The sequence below is a fragment of the Rutilus rutilus genome (assembly GCF_951802725.1).
Source record: "Rutilus rutilus genome assembly, chromosome: 1".
NCBI classification, from domain to species: Eukaryota; Metazoa; Chordata; class Actinopteri; order Cypriniformes; family Leuciscidae; genus Rutilus; species Rutilus rutilus.
The window spans coordinates 54,713,604-54,738,443 of record NC_140209.1 but is presented as its reverse complement, the minus strand read 5'-3'; the positions used below and the strand labels follow the sequence as shown (position 1 = coordinate 54,738,443).

The 24,840-nt window shown below is 39.5% G+C and overlaps 1 protein-coding gene across 2 annotated transcripts in view; it reads right to left on the bottom strand.

Moving 5' to 3' along the window:
• Window positions 1–24,840, bottom strand: part of adgrl1a (adhesion G protein-coupled receptor L1a) — a 113,468-nt gene that overhangs the window by 64,858 nt on the left and 23,770 nt on the right. Inside the window, exons 2-4 of one of the 2 annotated variants that reach the window (XM_084408633.1) lie at window positions 24,315–24,480; window positions 4,779–4,992; window positions 1,841–1,950 (exon numbers count right to left, since the gene is read on the bottom strand). In XM_084408633.1, coding sequence (XP_084264759.1) covers window positions 1,841–1,950; window positions 4,779–4,992; window positions 24,315–24,480 — 490 coding nt within the window. Of the gene's footprint in view, window positions 1–1,840; window positions 1,951–4,778; window positions 4,993–24,314; window positions 24,486–24,840 lie in introns of those variants that run through there. The other variant, XM_084408632.1, reaches the window with a different exon arrangement.

The following is a 24,840-nucleotide window of genomic DNA, read 5'->3' as shown; positions in this document are numbered from 1 at the left end:
CTACCTAATTTGCATATTTAAACATAAATATTCTAAAAACTTGTAATTCAAAAGATATTAGTTTTTTTTTTTTTTCTATTCAACTGGGGTGTCTCCCCTTAAAACAAAGTGTTAATACTGTTGAAATATGAAATAACAAAGAGAGACATTGAGTTTTTGAGAGAGAGGGAGAGACTAGCCGCTGCCTCAGAGGAAAACCTGAGTCTTGCTAAGCACCCGAAAGAGGAAAGCGAGGAAGAGTATTTGCACTAGAAGCGGATTGAGGATTACGGTCGCTGGGCAAAGGTGGTCAGAGAGTGTGGGCTGAAGAGTCCCGTTCATTCCGTACAAGTGTGTGTGTGTGTGTGTGAGAGAGAGAGAGAGAGAGAAAGAGTTTGAGAGCTTTAAAAGATAAATGCTCAACTCTTCTTGGCACCTCCCGAAACCTGCAAAAGAAAGAGAAAGAGACAGAAAAAGTAAAAGATAAATGCTCAACTCTTCTGGGCGCCTCCCGAAACCTGTAAAAGAAAGAGAAAGAGACAGAAAAAGGGGAAGTGATGGTGGAGATCGAATAAAAGCATGTCAAAGAAAAAAACAAAGAGATGAAGGCTAAAGAGCGCGTGTGTGTACGAGACAAAAAAAAGAGAGAAGGCAGCAGGTGAATCCAAAGAGAAACGAAGAACAAAAGCAAAAAAATAAGCGAGTAAAACAAAAGACTGGACGAGAAAATAAAAATGTCAGAAGAGTGATTACGAATGAGAGGAGCGCACGAAGAAAGCAGAACGCTGAAAGAGAGAAAAAAAGAGAAAGGAGGATTAGTGAGCAGAGTGAACTGGCGGGTTGTAGTCCATCCTCTTTATTTCCTGTGGGAAGAGTAGAGAAACTGACCCTGGGATTATAGATTAGAGTTAATAACCCCCTTCCCGCTCACAGTAAAACCCATTAACTTCCCCCCCAAAACCAAACTACACACCTAAAGCCCCACAGACCCACCCTCCGCTGAATCACGGCCCGGTCTGGACCACCTGCACACGTAAAGTCAGCGCTCATGAGGGGGAGGAGGGGGGTATCGTCTGACGGGAGATTTTCACATGAGTCCACCTCCGGAAACATGTTCGAGTCGGCGTTCGCTCGCTCGAAATTTCACACCTGCCTCTCATTCGCAAGTGAAGCAGCGCCACAGAGAGCCGAATGTTGCCATGGGAATATTAGCATGTGTGCGACTTTGGGTCGTGCTGTCTGAAATAAATTTGAGGTTTGTGTTAACATTCCCATTGTGCGACGCACACACACCTCTCTCGCAGCCTCGCCGCGGCCCAATTTTCATTTTGATTGTCTGTCAGAGGGGAGGTAAAGGTGTTTAATGCCAGATAAAGCACCCTCTGGGTCATTTTGTTATTGTGTGAGGCTGTGCACGAGTGTGTTTGTGTGCTTATGATCGCCAATAAAGCCCGAGTCTGCACAGCGCTGGGGATATCGAATGCTTATCTGCCCCGGTTTGTGTGTATGTTTGTGCACGAAGCACCTCCCCAATGTGAAAATCTCCCTCAGCCTCTGGAACGTTGCACTGCCGATGGAAAAAAAAAAGGCGGTTTAAAGTGTGAGAGAGAGAGAGTGTGTGCGTGCGAGTGTAAGAAAGAGAGAGAGAACCGAGAGGATGTGTGTGTGCGTGAAGGAGAGAACGCACTCGTGAGTGTGTGTGTGCGTGACTGAGCATGAGTGAGTGAGTGTGTGTCTGTGGATGGCAGTAACTGGTTGAGGGGGCGGGTTTAGGTGGGGTGGGGTTGGGGAGGTGAAGGGGCGGGACAGGAGAGGCGAGGGGGTGGGGCTGTTGGGATGGAGTGTCTGCATGGTTACTCACTGTATGGCACACATTCATACTGGATCTCCAGGTACTTGTAGGTTCCTGGACAGGGGTCAGGAAAAACATCAGACCCAGCCACCACCACACACTGAGTCCGATTATTACACCTGAGAAGACCAGAGAGAGAGAGAAAGAAAAAAGCAAAGTCAAGGATCATTCGTTCAATCACCACTATACACATAAACACACACAAATTATTGAACTGGTTTAACTTTTAAAAAATTCGTTTATATACACTGCTGTTTAAAAGTTTGAAAGTCTCTTCTGCTCACTCATCAGGATCATGTGACCTGAAGAGTGGAGTAATGATGCTGAAAATTTTAATATATTCAAATGAAAAACAGGTTTTTGAAATTGTAATAATATTTAACAACATTACCGTTTTTTATTTTTATTATAATCAAATAAGCCTTGGTGAGCATAAGAGAGATCTTTTAAAAACATAAAAAAATCTTACCGATCCGATCCCAAACTTTTGAACGGCAGTGTATATAATATATATTACACTAAGAAATTACACTGAGATTGTTTGTGATGATCAGAATGTGTGTAGGTGTGTGTGTGTGTGTGTGTGTGTGTGTGAGTGATTTTTTATTTATTTTCTGCTTTCAATTATTTGCTAGAGAGAAACTAAAACCACCTAAATTAAATGTTAATCTACTGTATTTGAATTTGCATAATTTGTCTATAGCAGTGGTCTTCAAACTTTATAATATAATGGAATGGAATTGAATATAATAGTCATTATTTCATAATTTCTGAAGGATCATGTAACACTGAAGACTGGAGTAATGATGCTGAAAATTCAGCTTTGCATCAAAGGAATAAATTACATTTTAATATATATAAAATTGAAAACAGTCAATTTAAATTGTAATTATTTCACACAATATTAATGTTTTTTCTGCATTTTCTTTAATCAAACAAATGCAGTCTTCGTGAGCATTAGAGACTTTAAGATATCATACCTTAAAAAAAAATCCTAACGACCCCATACATTGAAACAGTAGTGCACAAATAATGATAGTAAACAAAGAACACAACATTGCTAAAATTTTTATATATATATATATATACACCTTAATATTCACTTTGAAATTGGAAATAATGAACCTAAAAATGTATCAATGAGTAAAAAAACAAATCTAAATATGAAATAAAAAAAACAGATTTATACTTGCAGGTTTGAGATCAAGGATTTAAGGTTTCTATTTTGTGACACTGTAAAACAAAACAAAAATCGAAACAAAACAATCATAAAAACGGTCAAATAACTGGCAGCTAAGGCTGCCAAACAGAAACCATACAAGTAGATGCATGATATAAGGTGTCATTCATGTTAGTAGATGAGACATAGGCTACATGTTAAAATGTAATACTAAAGGTTAGGGGTTTGCTCAAATGTCTAGTTCTAAGTATGAGGTCATAATTTCTCACTATAGGTGTGATCACGTGACAGACAGCGTCAGTCGAAGGGGTGCGGAGGACTAAAGCAGATAAATGCATGAATGCAGGGTTGTTATCGGTATGAAATGCAAACACAGATCTAGCACGGTAAAGATTTATTCTCCCTTAAACAGATGCAGAGACACTTCTCTTTTCAAATCCCTCTCTCAATATCCCCTCATCATCTCTCTACTAGTGCAGCATCATTCCCAGTCCAATCCCTCTCTCAATCTACTCATCCCTCCCACATGCCTCCTCTGTTCATTCTCTTTCTCTCACTCTCTCTCTCTTTCTCTCTCTCTCTCCATTACAAGGCTGATGGATAGCTAGAATAGGGAATCATTGATCTCATCTCCGAGGAAGCAAATGCTGAGCACAGACAGGGACTGGAACTGCAGGCGGGACACACACACACACACACACACACACACACACACACACACACACACACACACACACACACACACACACACACACACAACACAACGGTTATGCTCACATTATTCAAACACACACGCTAAACACTCACTTAACCACTCAACCATATCAATTCACTCTGGAATACACAGTGCATGCAAACAAAACAGTGACATGGACAGTCAGAGTAATTTGTAACATTTATACCACCCTCTCTCTCCGTGCAGTGTTAATCTCGTCAACAAAGTTACCGACAAAATTACCATAACGAAGACGAGACCAAAAAGATGCATCATGATGATTATAATGAAATGATTTTAATTACGACATACTGTTGATGATAATATACAGTACTACCGCCTGGGATCGGTAGGATTTTTTTAATGTGTCTTAATATTGTGAAATATTATTACAATTTAAAATATTATTACAATTTTCTATTATAATATATTTTAAAATACAATATATTCCTGTGATCAACGCTTAATTTTCTGCATCATTACTCCAGTCTTCAGTGTCACATGATCCTTCAGAAATCACTCTAATATGATGATTTGATGCTCAGGAAACATTCATGTTGCCGCTTGATTTTTATTTTGGTGGAAATTGTGACAAATTTATTTCAGGTTTCTTTCATGAACAGAAATTTCAAAAGAACAGTGTTTATTTGAAACATAAACCTTTTGCAACATGAATGACTTTACTTTCACTTTTGATCAATTATCCTTGCTGAATAAACTGTATTCACAGGCATATGCAAAATGTGTGGGGAAAGCCATTTTTATCAGTTTAATGCATCCTTGCTGAACAAAAGTATTATTATTACTTAAATTATATTATATACACTTTTGAATGGTGGTGTAATATAACATATAAATGTTTCTACATTTTTCAAAATGTTAATGTTTTACACATTTTTGTCATTTTGACCATTATAATCAGCTGATATGTGATCTTTGTCAGCTGTCATTTAATCAGAGGTAAATTATAAAAATGATTTATGACTTTTCATCAAAAGACAAAAACTATGACAAAAATAGACATTGTAAAAATGAACCCCGCTCCGATGTACCTTTGTGACATGATCTTGAAGGCATCTGGCAGGTAACACTGTACATTCTCCATCTGAAAGGGGTCGGCGTCACAGATCTTGTCGTCCGTGCGACCGTAGTTGGCTGTCTCGATCATGATGACATCACTGCCGGGGCAGCGGAGCTCGATGGGGTAACCCTCGCATGCCAACTCCCTCCGCATCAGACCAAATGGCATTGCAGAGCGACTTAACGCTACATGAAGAGAGAGAAACGTACATTTATTATGAACTGTTCAAGTCGACACACTGTTCACAAACCATTTTACTTCTGTAATTTGGCACATTTCAGAGTGAAATTTTAGTGTGGGACATGATGTTATACATTTGAATTGATTGAATCGTGAAAAGTGGATGTTACATAGGTGGATAGAGAGGATGGGTGTACAAAGTAAGAGGAAATTCTATTTTAGAGGCAGAGCAAGACATTTGCACAACATATTATGAATAACATGATCATTGTCATACAGACCAGAAACAGGTTAAAAAATAAACAGGTTCAACTATGACTTCATGTTGATTTTAAAATGAGCCTAACACTTGCATGGATTATTGGTGTAATTAGCAGCATATGGAACTGTTTATTACAGCAAACCTTTATGACCCACCACACACACAGTCACAAAAATCTAAAAAGAGAAAATAGATAACACAAAATGGAAAGAGAAGTAATCAGAGGAATGGACGAGGGTTTTTCACAGGCAGTGATCATATTTCCAGCCTTCGTAGTCCTAAGGAGCAAACTATTTACCCTCTCGCTCAAGCAAACTGTGAGAGTTACGTACACACTCTGTTAACATCCTCCCACTCCTTCACACAGCTCTCCGCCGGGTGCCATCCGCCACCCTAATGCAAGGCTTGAGACTAGAAAAGCAGCTCCCATGTGTCCTAATCGCTTCGGGAGCCAATAATCAAACACCTGAGCAGAACCAAGAGGAGAGAAGCGACCCCAGACGCACCACCGACCCTTTCTTCCCACACATGGCATCTGCCATTTACACTCAATTTAAGAGAGCGAGAGAGAGACATTAAGAGGGCTGCAGGTGCTGTAGGGTTAATCATTGTGCCTGGCTGAGAGGGGCCGAGAGTGGCCCAGAGTGGCATACTTTATCTGAACAAGAGCTTTCAAAGAGTTTGAAGATCCAGCCATGTAAAATGGCCGCCGGCCGCCTCCACTCACAGAAGGACAAAAACCAGGCAACAGAGCTCTCCATGGTGCTGACAAATAGAGAGGGGGGACCTGTGGAGCTGTCCATTGTGCTGAATGATGAGGGGGTGGATCTGACCCACAGAGTGCCATGCACAGGAAAAAAACTGATCAATGAAGCACTCAGTACTCCTGAAATTCATTCCTTTAGCTCTTGCAGCTACAAAGACTGCAATCAAATAGTGGGAACATTTTCACGAAAAAGCAGACAACTCGACAACCTGCTTAGTCGATGCATGCTCTTGTAAGTAACAGTAATCTGCAGGCTCTGTTGTACGGACAAACGGAACAAGTACATCCATTCAGCTTCGGACATAAAATTGCCTTTTCTTTGCGCAAGAGACAGAAGACCAAAATGTAAAGTTCTCTTGGTTTTGAGCCACCCCTTTTCACCCCAAGGTCAATGTGAAAGTCAGATGTTACGTAGAGCTGCACAGGTTCCAAAGAGTGCTCTGTTTTCTGCAAATGTCAACCATTCATCCCAGATGCTTGTGACTCTCTAAGCTGTTTTCCCACTCAACGTCCTGCAATCCTTGTCTTGTTCTCTTATACTCCCTGAGCACTTACGCACGTGGACATGCGTAACTGCATCATACATCATACAGCCATGTAGCCGTCAGACAGGCTTTCCACAGCAAGTCAGCGCTGGGATGGATGGCGTAATCTTGCCGTAAAATGTATAGGTTTGAGGGTTCAGACCAGTTCAGACGATTGGGAGATTTGCTGTGGGTAAACATACTTCATACAAGGCTGTTCTGGTGTACATTCACTCCCTTGTGCCCACATGACACACACACATATATAAAGAAGCAAAGTGGGATTAGAGTGTGCCAGCATGCAGTCTTGTTTCCGCAGCTTTCCCATGGAGCAAACACATAGCTCCATACTGCTGGTCACTGATTAAACCATTACTCTGGGCTCGGCACTGCCTCTCCACAGGAGGCCAATCACACAGCCAACCAATCACCCACCCACCCACCCACATGTTCATATAGTTTCAGCAGGCCGGTCCGTCTCACACTGCACGTTGCCATCCCGCAAGCAGGGCCAAATGTGTCAGCTCAATAATTTCTCCTTTCTATCTGCCCGTATCTCCAACTCTAACCACCCAGTTATCTCCCAAACTCGACTACGGCCACTGGATTAATAGGCTCATTCCCTCATTTATGAGTGTATTCTGCTCCCACAGACATTATCTCTGATCGGAAGGGGAAATTGGACTGAGGGGAATAATCTTCATAATCCGAATTAAAACGACAGTCTAGAGCTAAAGGATGGAACCCATTTAAAAGATAGGATAGTTATATTTTCATTTTGTCTTTTTGATATAAGCAGGTCTAAAGACGATTAGGGAAATGACCTTGGGTAAGTAAATATCTGAAAGAGAATTATCTAGGAAATCTCTGTTCAGGGTCAGTTTTTGGGATGTGTAATTGGAATGTGTTTGGGTCGGAGATGTGGCCTGCCAGGTAGTGTACATGCTCTAACATGCTGATTATGTGTGGGTAGCTGAATGGGTAGCTTCCAAATGCTACCCCAAGTTAGGGTAGGGTCCTACCCCAAGTAGGGGTTTTTGAGATGCGTAGTTTATCTAGAGTGAGGGCTGGTTTTCTCAAACCGGTATTAGGGTTTGCACAATTAGGTAATTTTAGTAATCGACCAGTGATCCAGAAACAGTTGACTAGTCAATGACTCAATGTTTACCTATGTAAACGTCACATCGTCTGGCAGGCTGAGTGTGAAATTATGTGGGGGAGAAATCAAAGCTTGTGCAACCCCTCAGGTCCTACTTGCCCCGCTCTGTGTGGGCCTCGAACCCGGGTCTCTACCATGGGAGTCAGGCGCTCTAACAAGGAGGCTAAAGACCGCAGCCTCTAGCATCAGTCGCTAGAACGCCTCTTGAGATCAGGGGAGTGAGATTTACTCGCACAGCTCTCACTAGCTGGCCTCCGTTACACTTGCAGTGTCTTGATAAATGGCATATGAATGTGCAAAAATTATCTAGTGGATGGGTCCTCAACTCTGGTCATCGAGGTCCACTTTCCTGCAGAGTTTAACTCCAACCTAGAATAAACTCACTTACCTGCAAATGTCTAGTAATCCTGAAGACCTTGAAGTTCTAGTTCAGGTGTGTTTAATTAGGGTTGGAGCAAACTCTGCAGAAAACTAGACCTTGAGGGCGAGAGTTGAGAAACCCTGATCTAGTGCATCATCAATGAGGATCTCAATTAGGGCGACGGTTATTTTCTCCCAATACTAATCACAGTTATTCTTATAAGTTCGCCTTGCAGTTTGCTTATAGCATGCTTTGTGAATGCAAATTGCTCACTGTACTTTCAAATTCTCATAATTCCGAATAGATTTGGTCGTAACAGAATGGCATTCAAAACAAATGAGAAGCAAATAAATCGTGACACAGTTTGTGGACAGAGGAATTTTCCTCCTGCTGTCATCAGTGCCACTGAACAAGCACATGTGATGTGCGACTGGACCACACAAACATCGGCTAGTCCTAGAACTAACTGACTGCTCAGTACAATCCTTGTAATGGAGCAGATAGTCATAGTCTGATATGTGGTTCTATCTATGAGTGTACAGTATATGTAGCTGTAACAGATGAATCACTGGTCCTTTGTCTCTAAAGGCCTGCAACCACCTTAACCGACTGCAACAGTCTCGGTACAAACTGGACTGTCATTCAGTCTCTTTCCTCAGGAATGTTTGTACTTACAGAATTATAATTTTTTTGACTGTGCCACTTTTATTGAACCGCTAAACTTGTAGACTGGTAATGAATGGTAGAATCGGCTGGGGAAGGGAAAGGGGAATGAGGCTAGCAGGAATCGAACTGGCATTGCCTTCATGATCACCATTCCTCATCAATAATGAAGAGTAACTACAGGTGGCAATACTTACTTAACTACATTTTTCAGTAGTGTGACAGGATCTTTGCAGTTTCCAAAATACTGTCGCTTTAGCAAGTAGCCATTAACAGGCTATTTCCAGAATAGCAAAGCAGCATGGCACATCGCTGCATCACAGGTTTTTAAAGTCATATTATTTTGCGTGGGCAGCTTTATAACTGAGCGAACTAAGGTAAATCAAACACACTCTTCTTAACAGACATCTCTCTCTCTCTCTCTCTCTCATATATTTAGCACTAACAAGTCTGGTTCATTCTAGTGGATCAGTTCACTCTTTCACAATAAAAAAAAAAATGGTGAAGTAACTGGGCATTGCTGTTTTTGACCAGGGTGTATATTTTTTTTTGTATGTAAATGTAATGTTTTTGTGAAATATTTTTTGATGATACTTACATGCACGTTATTTACAATTAAATAAAAATGTATAATAGTTTAAAATTATATTTATAACAATTAGCTGAACTTTTTTTGCTTTTTTGACCCACTTATGTATGACTTACATATTTTTAAGTAATTTCATAATTACTTAAATTGTCATGGAAATACGGTTAAAGTGCACTGTCAAATGTATTGACAAGCATGTATAGTAAACAAAATTTCATTTATGTCATTTCTATTGAAACTTGTGTCCTATATTTGAATATATTTGTAATTACGCATTAATGATGAATTTGAAATTTAGTATATTTAAAATAATAGTAATATCAAATAACACACTATAGTACAACTTATAATCAAGTAGCCTACTTTTCAATTTAAAATGTAAAAACATTTAATTTGAGATAATTACAAAGTGCACTTAAAAAAGTACTTAAGTGTGGTACTTTTTAAATACACTTAAGTGGCCTTTTATTAATATTATATTATTTGCAGTTTTACAGTAAAAAATAAAAAAACTGTACTTTTAAGATACACACTACAAGCACACATTCAATTAAATTAAGTGCACTACAAAAAATGTTTCTATTTTTTCATTGTAACCAGTCATACAGCCAACTATTATAAACTGTAGCTTCGTGTAATCTACAGACTTTAAGACGCGTAGCTTGTATGACAGGCTACAGTTAAAGCACCTTCCTCAACATTGCCTGTAAGCCACTGCCTCTGACTTTATAAATACACTGCATAGTTTCAATATCACCATCTTTCAATTCAAAAAGCATCTATGCATGGACACCGCATGTAACCTCCTTTTACCATATCAACAGGTCTTTCCGCTCCATATTCATATATTTCCCCCCTGAATGATTTTTCCAACACATTTCTTTTCCTCTTCCCTCCCACCGTCCTAAGTGAAGTGAAAGAAAGAGTGGCGAGAAATGAAGACGTGTCACTGCGGGGCAGCTGGTGTGAAGAAACTAGGGCTGGTGCTGCCATAATAGGAGCTGTATACTAATTCAGAACAGTGGAGACGAGTGATTGGATTTGACTCATTATCCAAATGCAGTAATTAAAGCCTCGGGGAGGTTTAGAGAGCAGAGAAGAGAGGCCGTGCCCTCAGTCTTGAACACACACACACACACACACACACACACACACTGACCGACACAGACAGACAAGGGCACGGACAGAGTTAGACAGGACAGGCAAGACGCAAATGGAGTGAGACAGTTGAAAAGAAGGGTGCAATGAACTCAGCAGGGAAAAAGAAATGGAGACACTCGTATCTAGTGTTGTAGATGGTCAAATATGCCATTGATTGGCTCATTAAAGGTCCACAGGGTTCCAACACTATTCCAAGAGCTTCACAATTACTCAAGAGCCAATAGAAATGAGGAGAAAAAGAGAATCTTTGCAAATCTAGAGTATCTGGAGAATGGTTGCAAACCACAGTGAGTACGTTTACATGCACACCACTACACTGATAACTACCAAAAATCAGTTCATTGAAATATCTTGATTTACGTGCAAATCAATAACCCGGCAATGCAAGAAAAACGTTATTCTCTGGTGGTGACTTCAGAAACGCAAGCATCCATGTATTTCACTCAGAGTATTCTATATTTATTATGTGAGTTCTGATGTAAAAAAATGTTAAAAAGAACCCCAGAGTATTTCAAAATGTCAGCGGTAAACTTGCACAGACTCATTCTCCTCTCATATTTGAAATTTCTACAACTGTACAACTTGTCCTTGGGCTGCAAGAGATGAGAACACATTTTTTATATTTCTTGGGTCAAGAAAAAGTCTGAGCTTGTAAAATATTTCTCTTCCCCTACCGCAAAACACTCGCTGTGGCTGGATGTGCTTAGATCTGCCGTATAAGGACGCTTTCCCATCACATATGCGCACGTCAAGGTGTTTAAATGCCAGGCGAAACTGGGGTAATTGGCAAAAATCTAGCTCTGTCGATCGATTTATTATACATTCACAACCTCTCTCCCATGGCCTCATGGGATAGTAAAGTGTCCATACTATATATTATGCATATTCAGATCTTAAAAAGTCTGCAAGTGTTCACTCTACGATATAATTTCCTGTTTTTTATTATCATTATAAAAGGTAAAGTAATAAATATATGAATATTTTTAAAAAATCGAATTAAAAACCATTTGCGTATATAAAAAAAATTCATACAAGAATGAGAAAGAGATACAATACAATTGTCTTCTAATGATGTGTGATACATTAGCGTAATCATTCATTTGTCACGTGTCACATGAGTCCTCAATGCTTTGCTCTATGACAAGGAACAATTGCCACTAAATAATTCATCTGCCGGTGAACTCCAAAAGCTGTAAATCAAGCAAGTCAATCAATTGAATTGAGCTTAAAATACCTGATTATCAGAGCTGCCAATCAATTAATGAAGCAATGATTGATTAAGCAATTTGGAGCTCTAACAGTGAACCAGGTTGTGAGGGATAAAGATACTGCAGGGTTGAGTGTGGATGCCATCAGCTTCTTCTTCTTCTTCTTCTTTCAGTGCATCTCCAGGCGCCACTTAATCACTCAAATGCTCATTAGCGCAGAGCTCAAGCTTTGGAAACGGCACCATTAGAGTCGGCATGGCTGCCACGCCAGCACTACTACAGTGATGTGAAGAGTTCAGAGAGTGGACCAGTGCCCACATGTCAGCAAGTTTGGCCTCTCTAAAATTAGTTGTATATGACCAAACAATTCTAATTAGTGCAGTTCTTGCAAGTCTGTTTAAATGGCCAACATACATTTTCTTTTGTATCGAACATTACTTCCAGTTGAGCATTCAGTAACTATCTATTCCAAGGCTGTAGCGTTTACTGTAACTAAAGCAACTATATATTAGTAAAACATTAATATTAGGACTGTCGATTACAAATTGCTTACATGATATGGTGATTAATAATTAAAAATATACAATTAACCTTACATCAATATACCGGTAACTGCTCCATAGGAATATAATTGAAGACATTATATCACTGTGCAATTGAATATCACTGAGCATTAGCCTATCAGTGATCTACAGCAATACATTTAATCGAGTTTGTCAATCTAAATTGAGCCTGACTCATTTAATTGAGTTTGACTCGAACTCAATGCATAATAACACATCATGTCTTTATCATTTATTAAGTAATATCTTTTCCTAACATGTTTTAACATGCATTGATAGCATTTCTGCACAGTTACTTTTACATGTGTTTATATAACAGATTTAACCTTTTCACATATAAGTTTGAACATTTTTTCTTAAAAGGCAACTGTTATTTTAGAATGTATCACCCTAATATTTCCATGGTGACAGATCAAGCTTGTCAAATGACACTTCACAGCCACAATAGCGTTGGTTCCGGAAGTATTTTTTTCCCATAGGGATTTAAAATAGTCTTAAAGAGTTATAAGCCACGAACCAAGCCAATCAGCTATGACGTGAATCACAACACTACAAATCAAATCAAAACTTTTTGAAAATATGACAAAAATACAAGGTACAAGATGAATGGAAATTCTAACATCATTTACTCATCCTCAACTTGTTTCAAACCTGTTTGAAGAATATGAACCAAACAGTTGATGGATTTTTTAAGTGAACTATGCCTTTAATGGCTTTGGTGAGGAAAAAAAACATTCACAATTAACCAATCAGATTTGAGGGACAAGTTTACAACCAGGGTTAGGTGCTTCTACATCAGTGTTATTCACCTATCATTTCCTTCTGATTTCAGGGAGAAGTTATGGGTACGGTTAGGACTAAATTTTCGGAGAGGAATGTTGTTCCAGAATCAATCAAATATGTTGATCCAGGACCATGTCTTTGCAAAATCACTGTGATCTTCGTGGTAAATACCGGCGCTAAACACGTTCATCTCTGGCTCAGTGCCAGGCAAAGCAGATTTTAATTTAGCAGTTAATGCCGTGACACACTAAAGGGTGAACATATTGTTAAGAGACGGAGCTAGAAAGCAACCACCTTAGCAAGTCCCTGGCTACCAGGCTGAAGGTCACTTTGTGTCTCTCCTCCCCAATCGACGCCTGTTTCTCTCTCTCTCCAGTCCGTCCCCAGCTCTCCGGCTATCACAACCACCCGCACCGAACCCAATTACAGCCCAGCACTGCATCCCACGTCTCGCTCACACACCCATGTGTCCACATCACACCACACGCCTCTCCCGGCGCGACACATCACACCCCACACTCAGCGTCTCTGCACCCTTCATCAGCCTCATGGCCAGGCCGAGAGAGGACGACGACTGGAACAGCTAGCATTAAGATTAGGACTCTGTAAGAGCGAGAGACTAATGAGAAGGGGACGACCACAAAGGGCGTTATGCGTTTCCCGTTGAGGACAGGACGTGACTCGCGCAACATGACTGACGCAACACACTTTGCTGAACTAACCTTGCGTTAAAACACATTTACCCCAAACAATGTCTCACCTTGAGCTTAAAGACTTCCTAAGACCAGTGCCTCAGTGTTTTTTTTCCACCCCCATATTGTGAAATATAGGCAGTGAGAGAGAGAAAGAGTAATTCAGGGCACGCTACGGTCTTTGAGTCCTGTGATTTCATTTGCGTAGAGGTAATAAAACTACTTCATAGGGCAAAGGATAAAACCAGCGGCGTAATGCCACCAGAGACTTTGGTTAGTCCGGCCTGTCATAAGCTAATGGCAGCCGCATTATAAACGGATATAAATGGAAACTCAATACTGCCTTCCCTAATCAAAAAGACGAGAGGGAGGGAGCAAGTAGGCCAAGAGGGGAGAGTGGAGTGCGTAAGTCAAGGAGAAATAAAGTTGGATTCATCAAATCCCCCGTCTTTAAATAGAGTTGTTTCTCAACTCTCTAACCCTGAAAGTAGAAGTAGCTACTGTACAACAATGACGCGATGCCTATTCGACACTCGCATTTTCATCTGTAGATGCTATTGATGTTGAGTGAAATCTGTAAGTAATTTGTAAAACATTCTCTTTCTGTTGTCTGAATGAAGTTCAGCACTTTTTTATAACATTCATGATATAAATCTGCTCTTTTAAGGGAGTCTATATAAGATTCATTTTGAGCAATGGCTTTTAGAAATGTCGATGTTATTTCTCCCATTTTGGGGGGAATAATCCAAATCTCCACTTTGCTTAGAAAAAAAATTGTAGCCTGCCATGTGAAACCAATCTGAGGCCTCTGGCAAACGTTTGCGTCAACCGAATGAATGCAGAATCAGTAAGCAGTAATTTGAATGTGGCACCAGATGTGATAACTACTAGATGAAAGTTATGTTACTTTCACAAATCTCAGTAAATTGTGAAGCTCCATTCCCATTTGAAAACATTGGATTTGCAGGGTTATTTGATGCTGTGTCCACAAATATGTACACAAAAATGTACACAAATATGACATTTAACAAAGTATAATGGTGGTATTAGGTTTTATACTGAATCGCTGTGGAGTTTTTCTAGTACCAATGCCATTGTAAAGATATCCTATGCACTTGTCAGTCATAACTAATTTATAACAAAACCAAAAATGTCTGATAATAGAGGGTTACAAAAATAAATTCAGTAGCATCCGCCAGCCATGCGATCGACCCTGCCTTATATAAAACACCTTTTCTAGGCCACTGATATGACTCGTCTTCATCTTATGAGATTACATCATTTGAAATGTCTCTATCAAAAGTATTATTTATTTCTTTAGGTATAAAACATTTGACTTACAGCACCTATCAAGTGTAAAAAAAAAGAAAATGCATCAGAAAATGCACTCTTGCACAAACAATCTAGGTGATGCATGTGTGTTCACAAAAACATCTCTTGTTTACTCCTGTCCCAAATAGCTTTTATGTCCCCTCATTTGGTCACATTTATGTATTTTCTAGTTTTTCTCTTTTTATTTGCTTTCTGCCCCATCAGTCTCTCTGTCTGCCTTTGGCTACTGCTGATAATTATTAGATGGTGGTAGAGAATAAGCGCGCATGCACGCACGCGCACACGCACACGCGCACACGCACACACGCACACACACACATCTAAATGCAACATCAGTACATACCAGAACAAAGTGATGACACAATCACACACCGGTGTGAAAACCAGACGTCTCCATAATGCCCATTCCACAGCACACACACACAATGAATAAAAGAAAATGTGCCAGACCAGACAGCAGATAATGCAGGGCTTCAGACACGGCCTCTGTCTATCATCAGTGGAGACACACACACACACAGACACAGACAGGAGAGAGAAGCATCTTCAAAGGCCCATTTGAAAGAACACACCACCACCACTCTCGCTCCTTCCCCCTCCTCCCACACTCCCAATGTATATTCAAAGGCCATCCATTAACCTTTCGCTCGCACAGACCTGTCTGTGATCTGCTGCTCTCAGCTCACGCTTTGAAGAACACGGCACCACCAACAGCCATGGGAGAGGAGAGGAGAGGAGAGGAGAGGAGAGGAGAGGAGAGGAGAGGAGAGGAGAGGAGAGGAGAGGAGAGGAGAGGAGAGGAGAGGAGAGGAGAGGAGAGGAGAGGAGAGGAGAGGAGAGGAGAGGAGAGAGGAGAAATGAGAGAAGAGTACAGGAGAAAAGAAATGGGAGGAGAGGAGAGGAGAGGAGAGGAGAGGAGAGGAGAGGAGAGGAGAGGAGAGGAGAGGAGAGGAGAGGAGAGGAGAGGAGAAAAGAAATGGGAGGAGAGGAGAGGAGAGGAGAGGAGAGGAGAGGAGAGGAGAGGAGAGGAGAGGAGAGGAGAGGAGAAATGAGAGAAGAGTACAGGAGAAAAGAAATGGGAGGAGAGGAGAGGAGAGGAGAGGAGAGGAGAGGAGAGGAGAGGAGAGGAGAGGAGAGGAGAGGAGAGGAGAGGAGAGGAGAGGAGAGGAGAGGAGAGGAGAGGAGAGGAGAAAAGAAATGGGAGGAGAGGAGAGGAGAAACGAGAGGATAGGAGAAATGAGAGGAGAGTACAGAAGAAAAGAAATGGGAGGAGAGGAGAAACGAGAGGAGAGGAGAGGAGAGGAGAGGAGAGGAGAGGAGAGGAGAGGAGAGGAGAGGAGAGGAGAGGAGAGGAGAGGAGAGAATACGCATTTTTTGAGAGTTTTTTTTAGAATACAAAAAGACAAAACGAGGAGAGAAAAGACGAGACATTAGATGAGGTGAGATGATGTACAAAAGGAACGAGGAAACAAGAGAAGAAGAGGATAGACAACACTAGGCGGGATGAGAGAAAAAAAAAAAAAATACAACAACATGTAAATGTGATGAGATGGAATGCATTAGAAAACAAGAGGAAGAGAAAGAAAGAGTGGTGCATATACAGGAGAGGAGAGGAGAGGAGAGGAGAGGAGAGGAGAGGAGAGGAGAGGAGAGGAGAGGAGAGGAGAGGAGAGGAGAGGAGAGGAGAGGAGAGGAGAGGAGAGGAGAGGAGAGGAGAGGAGAGGAGAGGAGAGGAGAGGAGAGGAGAGGAGAAACGAGAGGTTAGGAGAAATGAGAGGAGAGTATAGGAGAAAAGAAATGGAAATTAGAAAACAAGAGGAAGAGAAAAGGAAGAGTGGTGCATATACTGTAGCTATATATTCTAAAGACAGAGCCAAGAGTGGTGTGGATCAACAGCAGCAACACTAAAAGTTAAAATCACAGATTTAAAAATAAATAAATAATATAACACTTTGAGCAAACAGTAAGACTCCCCTTCAAACTGCATCTCGGCTCTGATTAAGCGCCAGAGCTCTGGCTTTATTTATGCATTAAAATCAGCCAATACATGCATGAATTCAACCCTGACTGCTTCAAAAGCCCATGAATGCTGCATCCATGCAGCCCAAACAAATTCCTCTCTCATTAAACATTCAGGCTGGAAAGAGCTCGGAGAAAAATAAGGCAAAACAGCTGGTCCTCTAGAGCTGAATGAGAACTTAAGAAGAGGAGGAAAAAGAGAAAGAGAGAGAAAAAAAAGTGTGCATGTGCGCACTACAGGACCGCAGGTCTTTCCACAAGAGCAACCATGAAGTGAGGATTTAAGTGTGTGTAAGATGAGGACAGATTGTAGCAGTCAGAGCAGTCACACACACACACACACACACACACACACAGAGAGGGAGAGAAATAGAGAAATAACACACACACACACACACACACACACACACACTAAATGAAACAGCTATGTCAAGACTTCATCATGCACCCATGAGTGGTCAATACACCAGCCCATTAAAGAGCACTAATGCTGTTTCACAGCCTATCTGCACATTTACAAGCAGCGCAGGAAGGGGCTACACTGGCTGTGTGTTTACAAGAGGTGTGTGTCTGTGTGTCTTTGAGAGTCTGCAGGCTAAATCTGAGACATGCTCCAGACGAGACATTAATGCAACTCTCGACTGCAAAGTGCCGTGCTGCAGTGTGACGGCGTTGAACAGCATTAACTGAGCCGAGAGGTTATTTAATGTCGGAGTGTGTAAAGTCATCAAATGGAATTGCAGAAATAATGGCTGTTTCCAAAAAGTTTTCCCAAACACGACCATGTCTTCCAGTGTTCAGATGAGGTGTATTATACCTGAATAAAGCTATCCGTCAGCATTCCCATTCATCTCAACAGCAGTTGTTCGGGTGCCAGAGGACCATATGATTTGAAATCTGCCATGTTTGCTCATGGGTGTTCAGTTCTGCAGTTCTTCAGGCTTTTTTCAGTCAATTACCTAAGCCATAAAAGCAATGTGACTAACGCTGTGTTCCAGACAAAGGGGGGAATACTTGAAATTTCCCTCAACTTAAGTCAAAGGGTTTCAGTCATGCTACGTTCCAAAAATCTAAGAGCTCTTCCACCTCCAATAACTAAAACACTCTTGTGGCATTTTATAACTTTTTTTTTTTTTGTGTGGAAAACTCGTATGCTTTTTTTCCTCATTCGATGCTTCTAGGGGTGGACCTTCATGTATAATTTAGTTCTTTATTTTGTTGGTCCCTTTTGAACATTCTGTTGACTATAATACAGTTTTTTTTCCCAATTGCTAACACACTAAAATGACATGCACAGCACAGTTATTTAAACTGACACACAGAGAGCAAAACCTCTTCTCAAGTCTCCAAAAGTCTGAACACATTTTCTGCTTTACACACATTTTGCATTTCAAAATGACACTTTTTAAATGCACTGAACACGGTTCTCTGCATAAGACACAACAATCTGACATAAAGTCACATGTTTGCCATTTCAAAACACTGCCAATCAAAATGACACTACATGAGCTAATTGGCCAATACACGTGCCACCTGGCCAAACACCTCAATGCTTAATTGTTAACACTTCAATCTTTTTAAGTTTACTGTTTTTTGTGAGCATATTTTTCCAATGTAAATGTATCTGCTGTGCATATGTTGCACTGACTTGTTTGGTAAAAAAAAAAAAAAAAAAAAAAAATTTTTTCAACGGCATTTGTGTGTATCTGCAAATATTTCTGTGCATGTGACCAACCTAAAGAATTTTCTACAATTTACACTATTTTAGTATTATGGCAAAGCATCAGAGAGTGCTTTTCATTATGCCCAACCGTGTGTAGTTGGTTAGACAAAAATCTGGTAATATGAATGAAGTGTGTGCCATTTCGTGCAAAAGTTTGATTTTGATAATGCTATATGCAGTTTCGGTTACAGTGCTTCATTTTTCAGGATGCATTACGTATTTTGCAGTTTGGGTGTGTGGTTTTGTGAATTATGTTAAGTATTTTGATAAAAACCAGCCTAGTTTGAGTCTCATTAGAGTATTAGTAGTCTGTCTGCTTAACCCTTAAACAGGCAAGAGTAGAAAATGTTAAGCAACAAATAATTTCATGTCATTTTTTATATCATCTGGACTTAAGTAAATCATATCCAAAAGAAATTTTGAAAAATGTTATGTATTTTGGATTTTATGAGTTGTGACTCCCAGATCACATTGCCTGTTTAGGGTTTAAAAAAAGGACCAAATCTATAACTGTAACTGCCATTGCATGGTTAAAACAATTATATCCTATACTTCAACTCATATAATGTTGACATATTATATATCATTGGAAAAGCTTACAAACTCAAGATTCAGCCTGTGAAAACCGTTTTGAAATCGGACCCTGTGTTACCATAAAAATGGTAAAAAAAAAATGGTAAAATGGTAAAAAATGTTGGATTTAGGTCAGGCTGACTAACTGATCACAGATAACTTGAAGCAAATCATGTGACCAGCATACTCAAGACAGACAGGCTGTATCAGTTTAACCTGTAAATTTTTATCATTTGTGAAAAAAAAAAGAAAAAAAACTCAGAATACAAAGATTGTTGCAAAAATTAATACAAAGTTAATCCCTTTTTTATACCCAAAAGTGGCAATGTGACTCAGGTGTAACATATATTTCAAAACGTGCTAAATAACAACATTTTTATAAATTTTATTTTTTAGCACCTTAAGACAATGTTCATAATTAATGTTAGCAGTGTTAGTATTATTTTTTCAAAAGAAAAGTAAGTTTAATATATATTTACTTATCTCAAAATCTGAATGTCCTGTACCACCGGCAGCCATGTTGGATTTAGGTCAGGCTGACTAATTAATCACAATTTTTTTTTCAATAAATCATGTGACCAGCAGCATACTCAAGACAGACCAGGCTGTGATAAATGATAAAAGGATTTGATGAAAAAAATCATTCTTACGCCCCAAAAAAGACGACAAAAACTATGTTACACCCAGATCACATTGCCAGTTTTAGGGTTAATATCTGCAAACTCTATATTGTGATCCTCCTCCAAAAGACATTCTACTGACTATAAGTGACTTTACAACTACATATCAACTTACTCTAACCCTACCATTCTACTAATAACTACTAACACTCTAATGAGAGTAAGTAGACATGTAGGTGCAACATTACTTAGTGATAAGTGATACTTATAGTGACTCATATCCTCCTATGATCAGAAAATGAATATTTAACGCATTATTATACAAAACGGAACTTGAAACATAATTAGGCTATATTTATAGGTGCGTCAAATATTTTGATGGTGAGTGAGTACACTCAAAGTCTTTGTTGCAAATCATTTTGCTACAGATGTACATATTTGTATTGCTATTTGGTATGTAATGCTTTTATCATTGTGTTGTTTGAAAATTGAATTGAAAAGCTTTTGTGCCTCGTGTTTACGAAGTATATGGGCATAATGCAAAAGGGTTTTTGGTGTAGTCTGCAGGATGGACAATCTTGTGTTTTGGTGTTGATATAGAACTGGGTCAATACGGGATGTTACTGTTTTGGTGAAAGTCTGTTTCTCAGATCATAAAAATGTGTGCACCCTTTGAAAGCAAAATACTCCCCCATTTTATATGTTCTGGCGACGGCTAGCATGGCACCAATGTTTCACCATCAAATCAATAACTGAAGGATTTGAAGTTTAACGCTACATTTTTTGTTGTTGAACATCCGGTTGCACTCAAAAACACATCAGATTTCAGAAGTAAAATGGGCTGCAAACAGCACTTGCGTTGACTTCAAACTGATTACCCTGTTCGAAAATCCGTCCTCTCAGCGAACCAATCAAAGGGTCCGACAATCACCGGCAGTGCTGCTTACCCTACGACATTTCAGAGCGACATGAAACCATCCACGCAATGGTGAGCGATGTTCAACATTAATTTGTGTCACTCAACATCTCAAGATCTCACTCAATCGAAAAGCCATAAATTAAGTCTTCGAGGGAGAAAATGTGACAAATGAGTGAGCATTGAAGTGAAGAGTGACAATACTAGGCTACAGAGTGGGAAAATTCCACTGTGATTCAAGAGTGTGAGATCAAGGAGTGAGCGTCAGACTGAGAAGTGATTTTATGCGAGATGTGAGAGTGTCATATGGAGGCGTCAGAGTATTAGATTGTAAGTATGAGACACGCTGAAGAATGTTTGAGTGAGCTGTTAGTGTACCAGACGGTGTTAGACCAAAGGAAGACATTAGACTAAAGGAAGTATTAAGGGGATCAGAATGTGGGATATTTTTCTGAGGAAGTGTGTCTGTCCATATATACATCCAAGCAAGCACACGCACACACACGTAGTCCCACAAGCATGCCTATGAGCAATTTATGATTATTAGTTTTGACATTTAAACACTGGAAGCTGAAACAAATTATAATAATCAAAACATAAAAATCATGTAACTGTATTGCGTGCATTTGAGGCTGTACTCAGAAAAATATATTAAAAAAATTTTGCTTAGCATTTCAAATCTAATTTGTCACATTTCCCTATTGGCTAAACCCTGAAACTGTCATACAAAGTGACAGATCATATATTCTGTAAAAGGGGAAAAACAAACAAACAAAACAAAAATGAGAAAAATAATCTAATAAGAAAACGCTTATTTCCAGTCTACTAATTCAAGTTTTGATTATGTGCATTAATTAGAGTGTGTTGATTTTTTTCTTTTTAATAAGGGACATGCTCTTATTAACACCCATTCTAATTATCCATTTTAACCAAATAAATACAATTATTTAAGTAAACAGTAATAATAAAAATAAAAAAACTATATATGTGTATTTGTCTGCTACATATACAGTAGTGTCTTGTTTTATTTTTTTCATCACAAATTATATTGGCATCATAACAATTTGACAAGTTAACAAGAAATTCATAATATATTAGTATTTGGTTTGTTTCCCTTTTGCTTTACTGTAAGCAGCAATTGAGCTGCATGAACTTGAACACATGTATCTTGATGCAAAAAAAAAAAAAAAAAAGTGTGTTCAGTGGAAGATGTGTTTAACAGAAAATGTTGACTGTAAATCTCAGGAGGTCAAATAAAATTGTATATGCTCCGAATTAAAATGAGTACTTGTACCAAAATGTGTAAATATTTATTGATTTCTAAAGCTATACCATTTAAAACTTTGGGGCTGTAAGATTTTTATATTTTTATTATTATTATTATTATTATAATTATTTTAAAGAAATCTCTCGTGCTCACCAAGACTGTAAAACAGTAACATTGTGAAAATATTATTACAATTTAAAATATATTATAAAATCTGGCTTATTCACGTGATATCAAAGCTGAATACATCATTACTCCAGTCTTCAGTGTCACATGATCCTTCAGAAATCATTCTAAATGATTTGATGCTCAAGAAACATTTCGTATTATTATCAATGTTGAAAATAGTTTCTTAATAGTGCTGCTTAATATTTTTGTGGAAACTGTGATACATTTTTTTCAGATTCTTTGAGGAATAGAAAGTTCAATTATTTGAAATGGGAACCTGTTGTAACATTATAAATGTGTATATTTATAGTCTCTCTCTCTCTCTCTGAATGTGTGTGGGGAGTATAAAATCATTACAACTAGCCTCAGTTTCCCTTATAAACACAGTATATGCATCCATCCAGTGTGTGTGTGTGTGGGGAGTATAAAATCGTTACAACTAGCCTCAGTCTCCCTTATAAACACAGTATATGCATCCATCCAAAAACACACGCACGCGAACACACACACGCACGCACGCACACAAAGGTGGCAAGAACAGCAGAAATGAGAAACAGAATTATGTGCTCTGTGTGAGTATGTGTTATTTGTGGCACGCTTTAATGGCAACACAAGGCGATCAATGAGCCCATAGAGGAACGAAGGCTTCCTTATTTCTCCAAATTGCCTGCTCTAGCAGCACAACCTTGATAACACTCAATTGATTATTAATGCATTATTAATCCAGAGCCAGGTCACAGAGACAGCTGGAGGCACTCATGCACACACACACACACACACGTACAACACATTGATGAAGCGGCTCCGTGCTCAGGGCCAAAACGTGTCCAATGGAACACTGAGTACATCACATCCATTCACAGCAGCAGAACCAGGCAAATTAAACACAGGAAATACAGCAGCCACCAAATACACCTGGACAAGCAAACGCTGCACGCTTCCCTGCTCTCTAGGCCTGGCACGGGCCCCGCAGAGCGGCAGATGGTGCGGTGGTGTCGGAGTGGAAGGGCACTAGCTGGACAGACCCCTGCTACATCCCCCGTCCACAGACCTCAGGCCCATCGCATCCACACACCAGCTTTACTGCCACATGGGTCCCTCCATCCACCACACATACGGTTAATTCACACGCATCCACACTGGCCCATGTATAGAGGCAGATGAGACCAGTATATGCCAGTATAACTTCAAATGGCACTTCTAACTTAAAGGTAACCATTTGTAGTCAGTACATTTATTGTTTTAATAAATAAGTGGTTCAAAAGTTTTTATTAGTGCAAAAGATTCGATTCAGATTTTGATTCAATATCGATTCGTCTGGATATATGTCAGGTACAGTGCATGTAATTTTTTTTCACAATCTCTCAATGTAGTAAATATACTTGTAAGTTGGTTAATTCAGTATAACATTAAAGGTTAAATTTAACAACAAATTACACATTTTATTGCTATTTATTTTTAGATATATTAATCAAAACTAAGCGGAAGAATTTACCTAAAAAAACCTAACAAAGCATTAGGCTTAATGGGATTATTAAAAGGTATGCTACAAATAATGTTAAGTGAATTGCTTGTTTTGCATCAGCAGAAAATAGCAAATACTAAAAGGTTTATTTTGGAATTTAAGATTCAATATCGGTTCATCAAATGCAGTTCAAAATGGAGGCATGAAGTGCTTAGGGAAGTTCGCGAGTGCATGTCTTAAAGTGGAGTTAAACGCAGCCGATTTTTGAAAGAATCTTTACCTCAATACTAACATATCTGGCTTAATGGCAAAGACAATAGTAGACTTCTCGACGACCCCCTTGAGTACTGAGTTTACCTCAGTTGTAACAGAAGATGTATGCATTGTACTTGTGTACTTGTCTGGTCTTATGCAAATACACCATGTCTGAAACTACATTAGAAATTCCAGCAAAAAACAACAGGAAATTCAGCGGCTCGTTGTGCAATGATCTGAAGTAGGTGGAGTACCGACCCTGTGCAGAGGGGCTGATGTTGCTCAGGGCGATGGTGCACGTGCAGAGGATCCAGAGAGAGAGAGCCATGCTGTGGACGGAGCGAAGGGTGGTAGGGGGAGTGCGGTCAGCGGGCGCTTGAATGTGGGGCACTCCTTCCCTCACGCCCTCTCGCTGATGGAGAACCTGGTGAGAAGAGAACCAGAGAGACAAATGAGAAAGAGAGATCAATACTAACAGCAGGACCTAAATTCTTACTGTCGGCCTTTCCCTTCTGTGGCTCACAAAAAAACAACAAAAAAAAAACAGTAGTGGCCTGTAATTCTGTTCATTCTGTCAAAGCGAGATGCCTACCAATACACAAAAGAAATATTTGAAATATATTTTCAGTATATATTTTGGAATATATGCAAATATTTGAAATTGGCCCAATAAATATATTTCACTCTTAACATCATATATTTTTGTTATATTTCAGAATATATTTCAGTGTATTTTTTTCTGTATGGGTCCCCAAAAGTGTCAAAATATATGTGGCATATATTC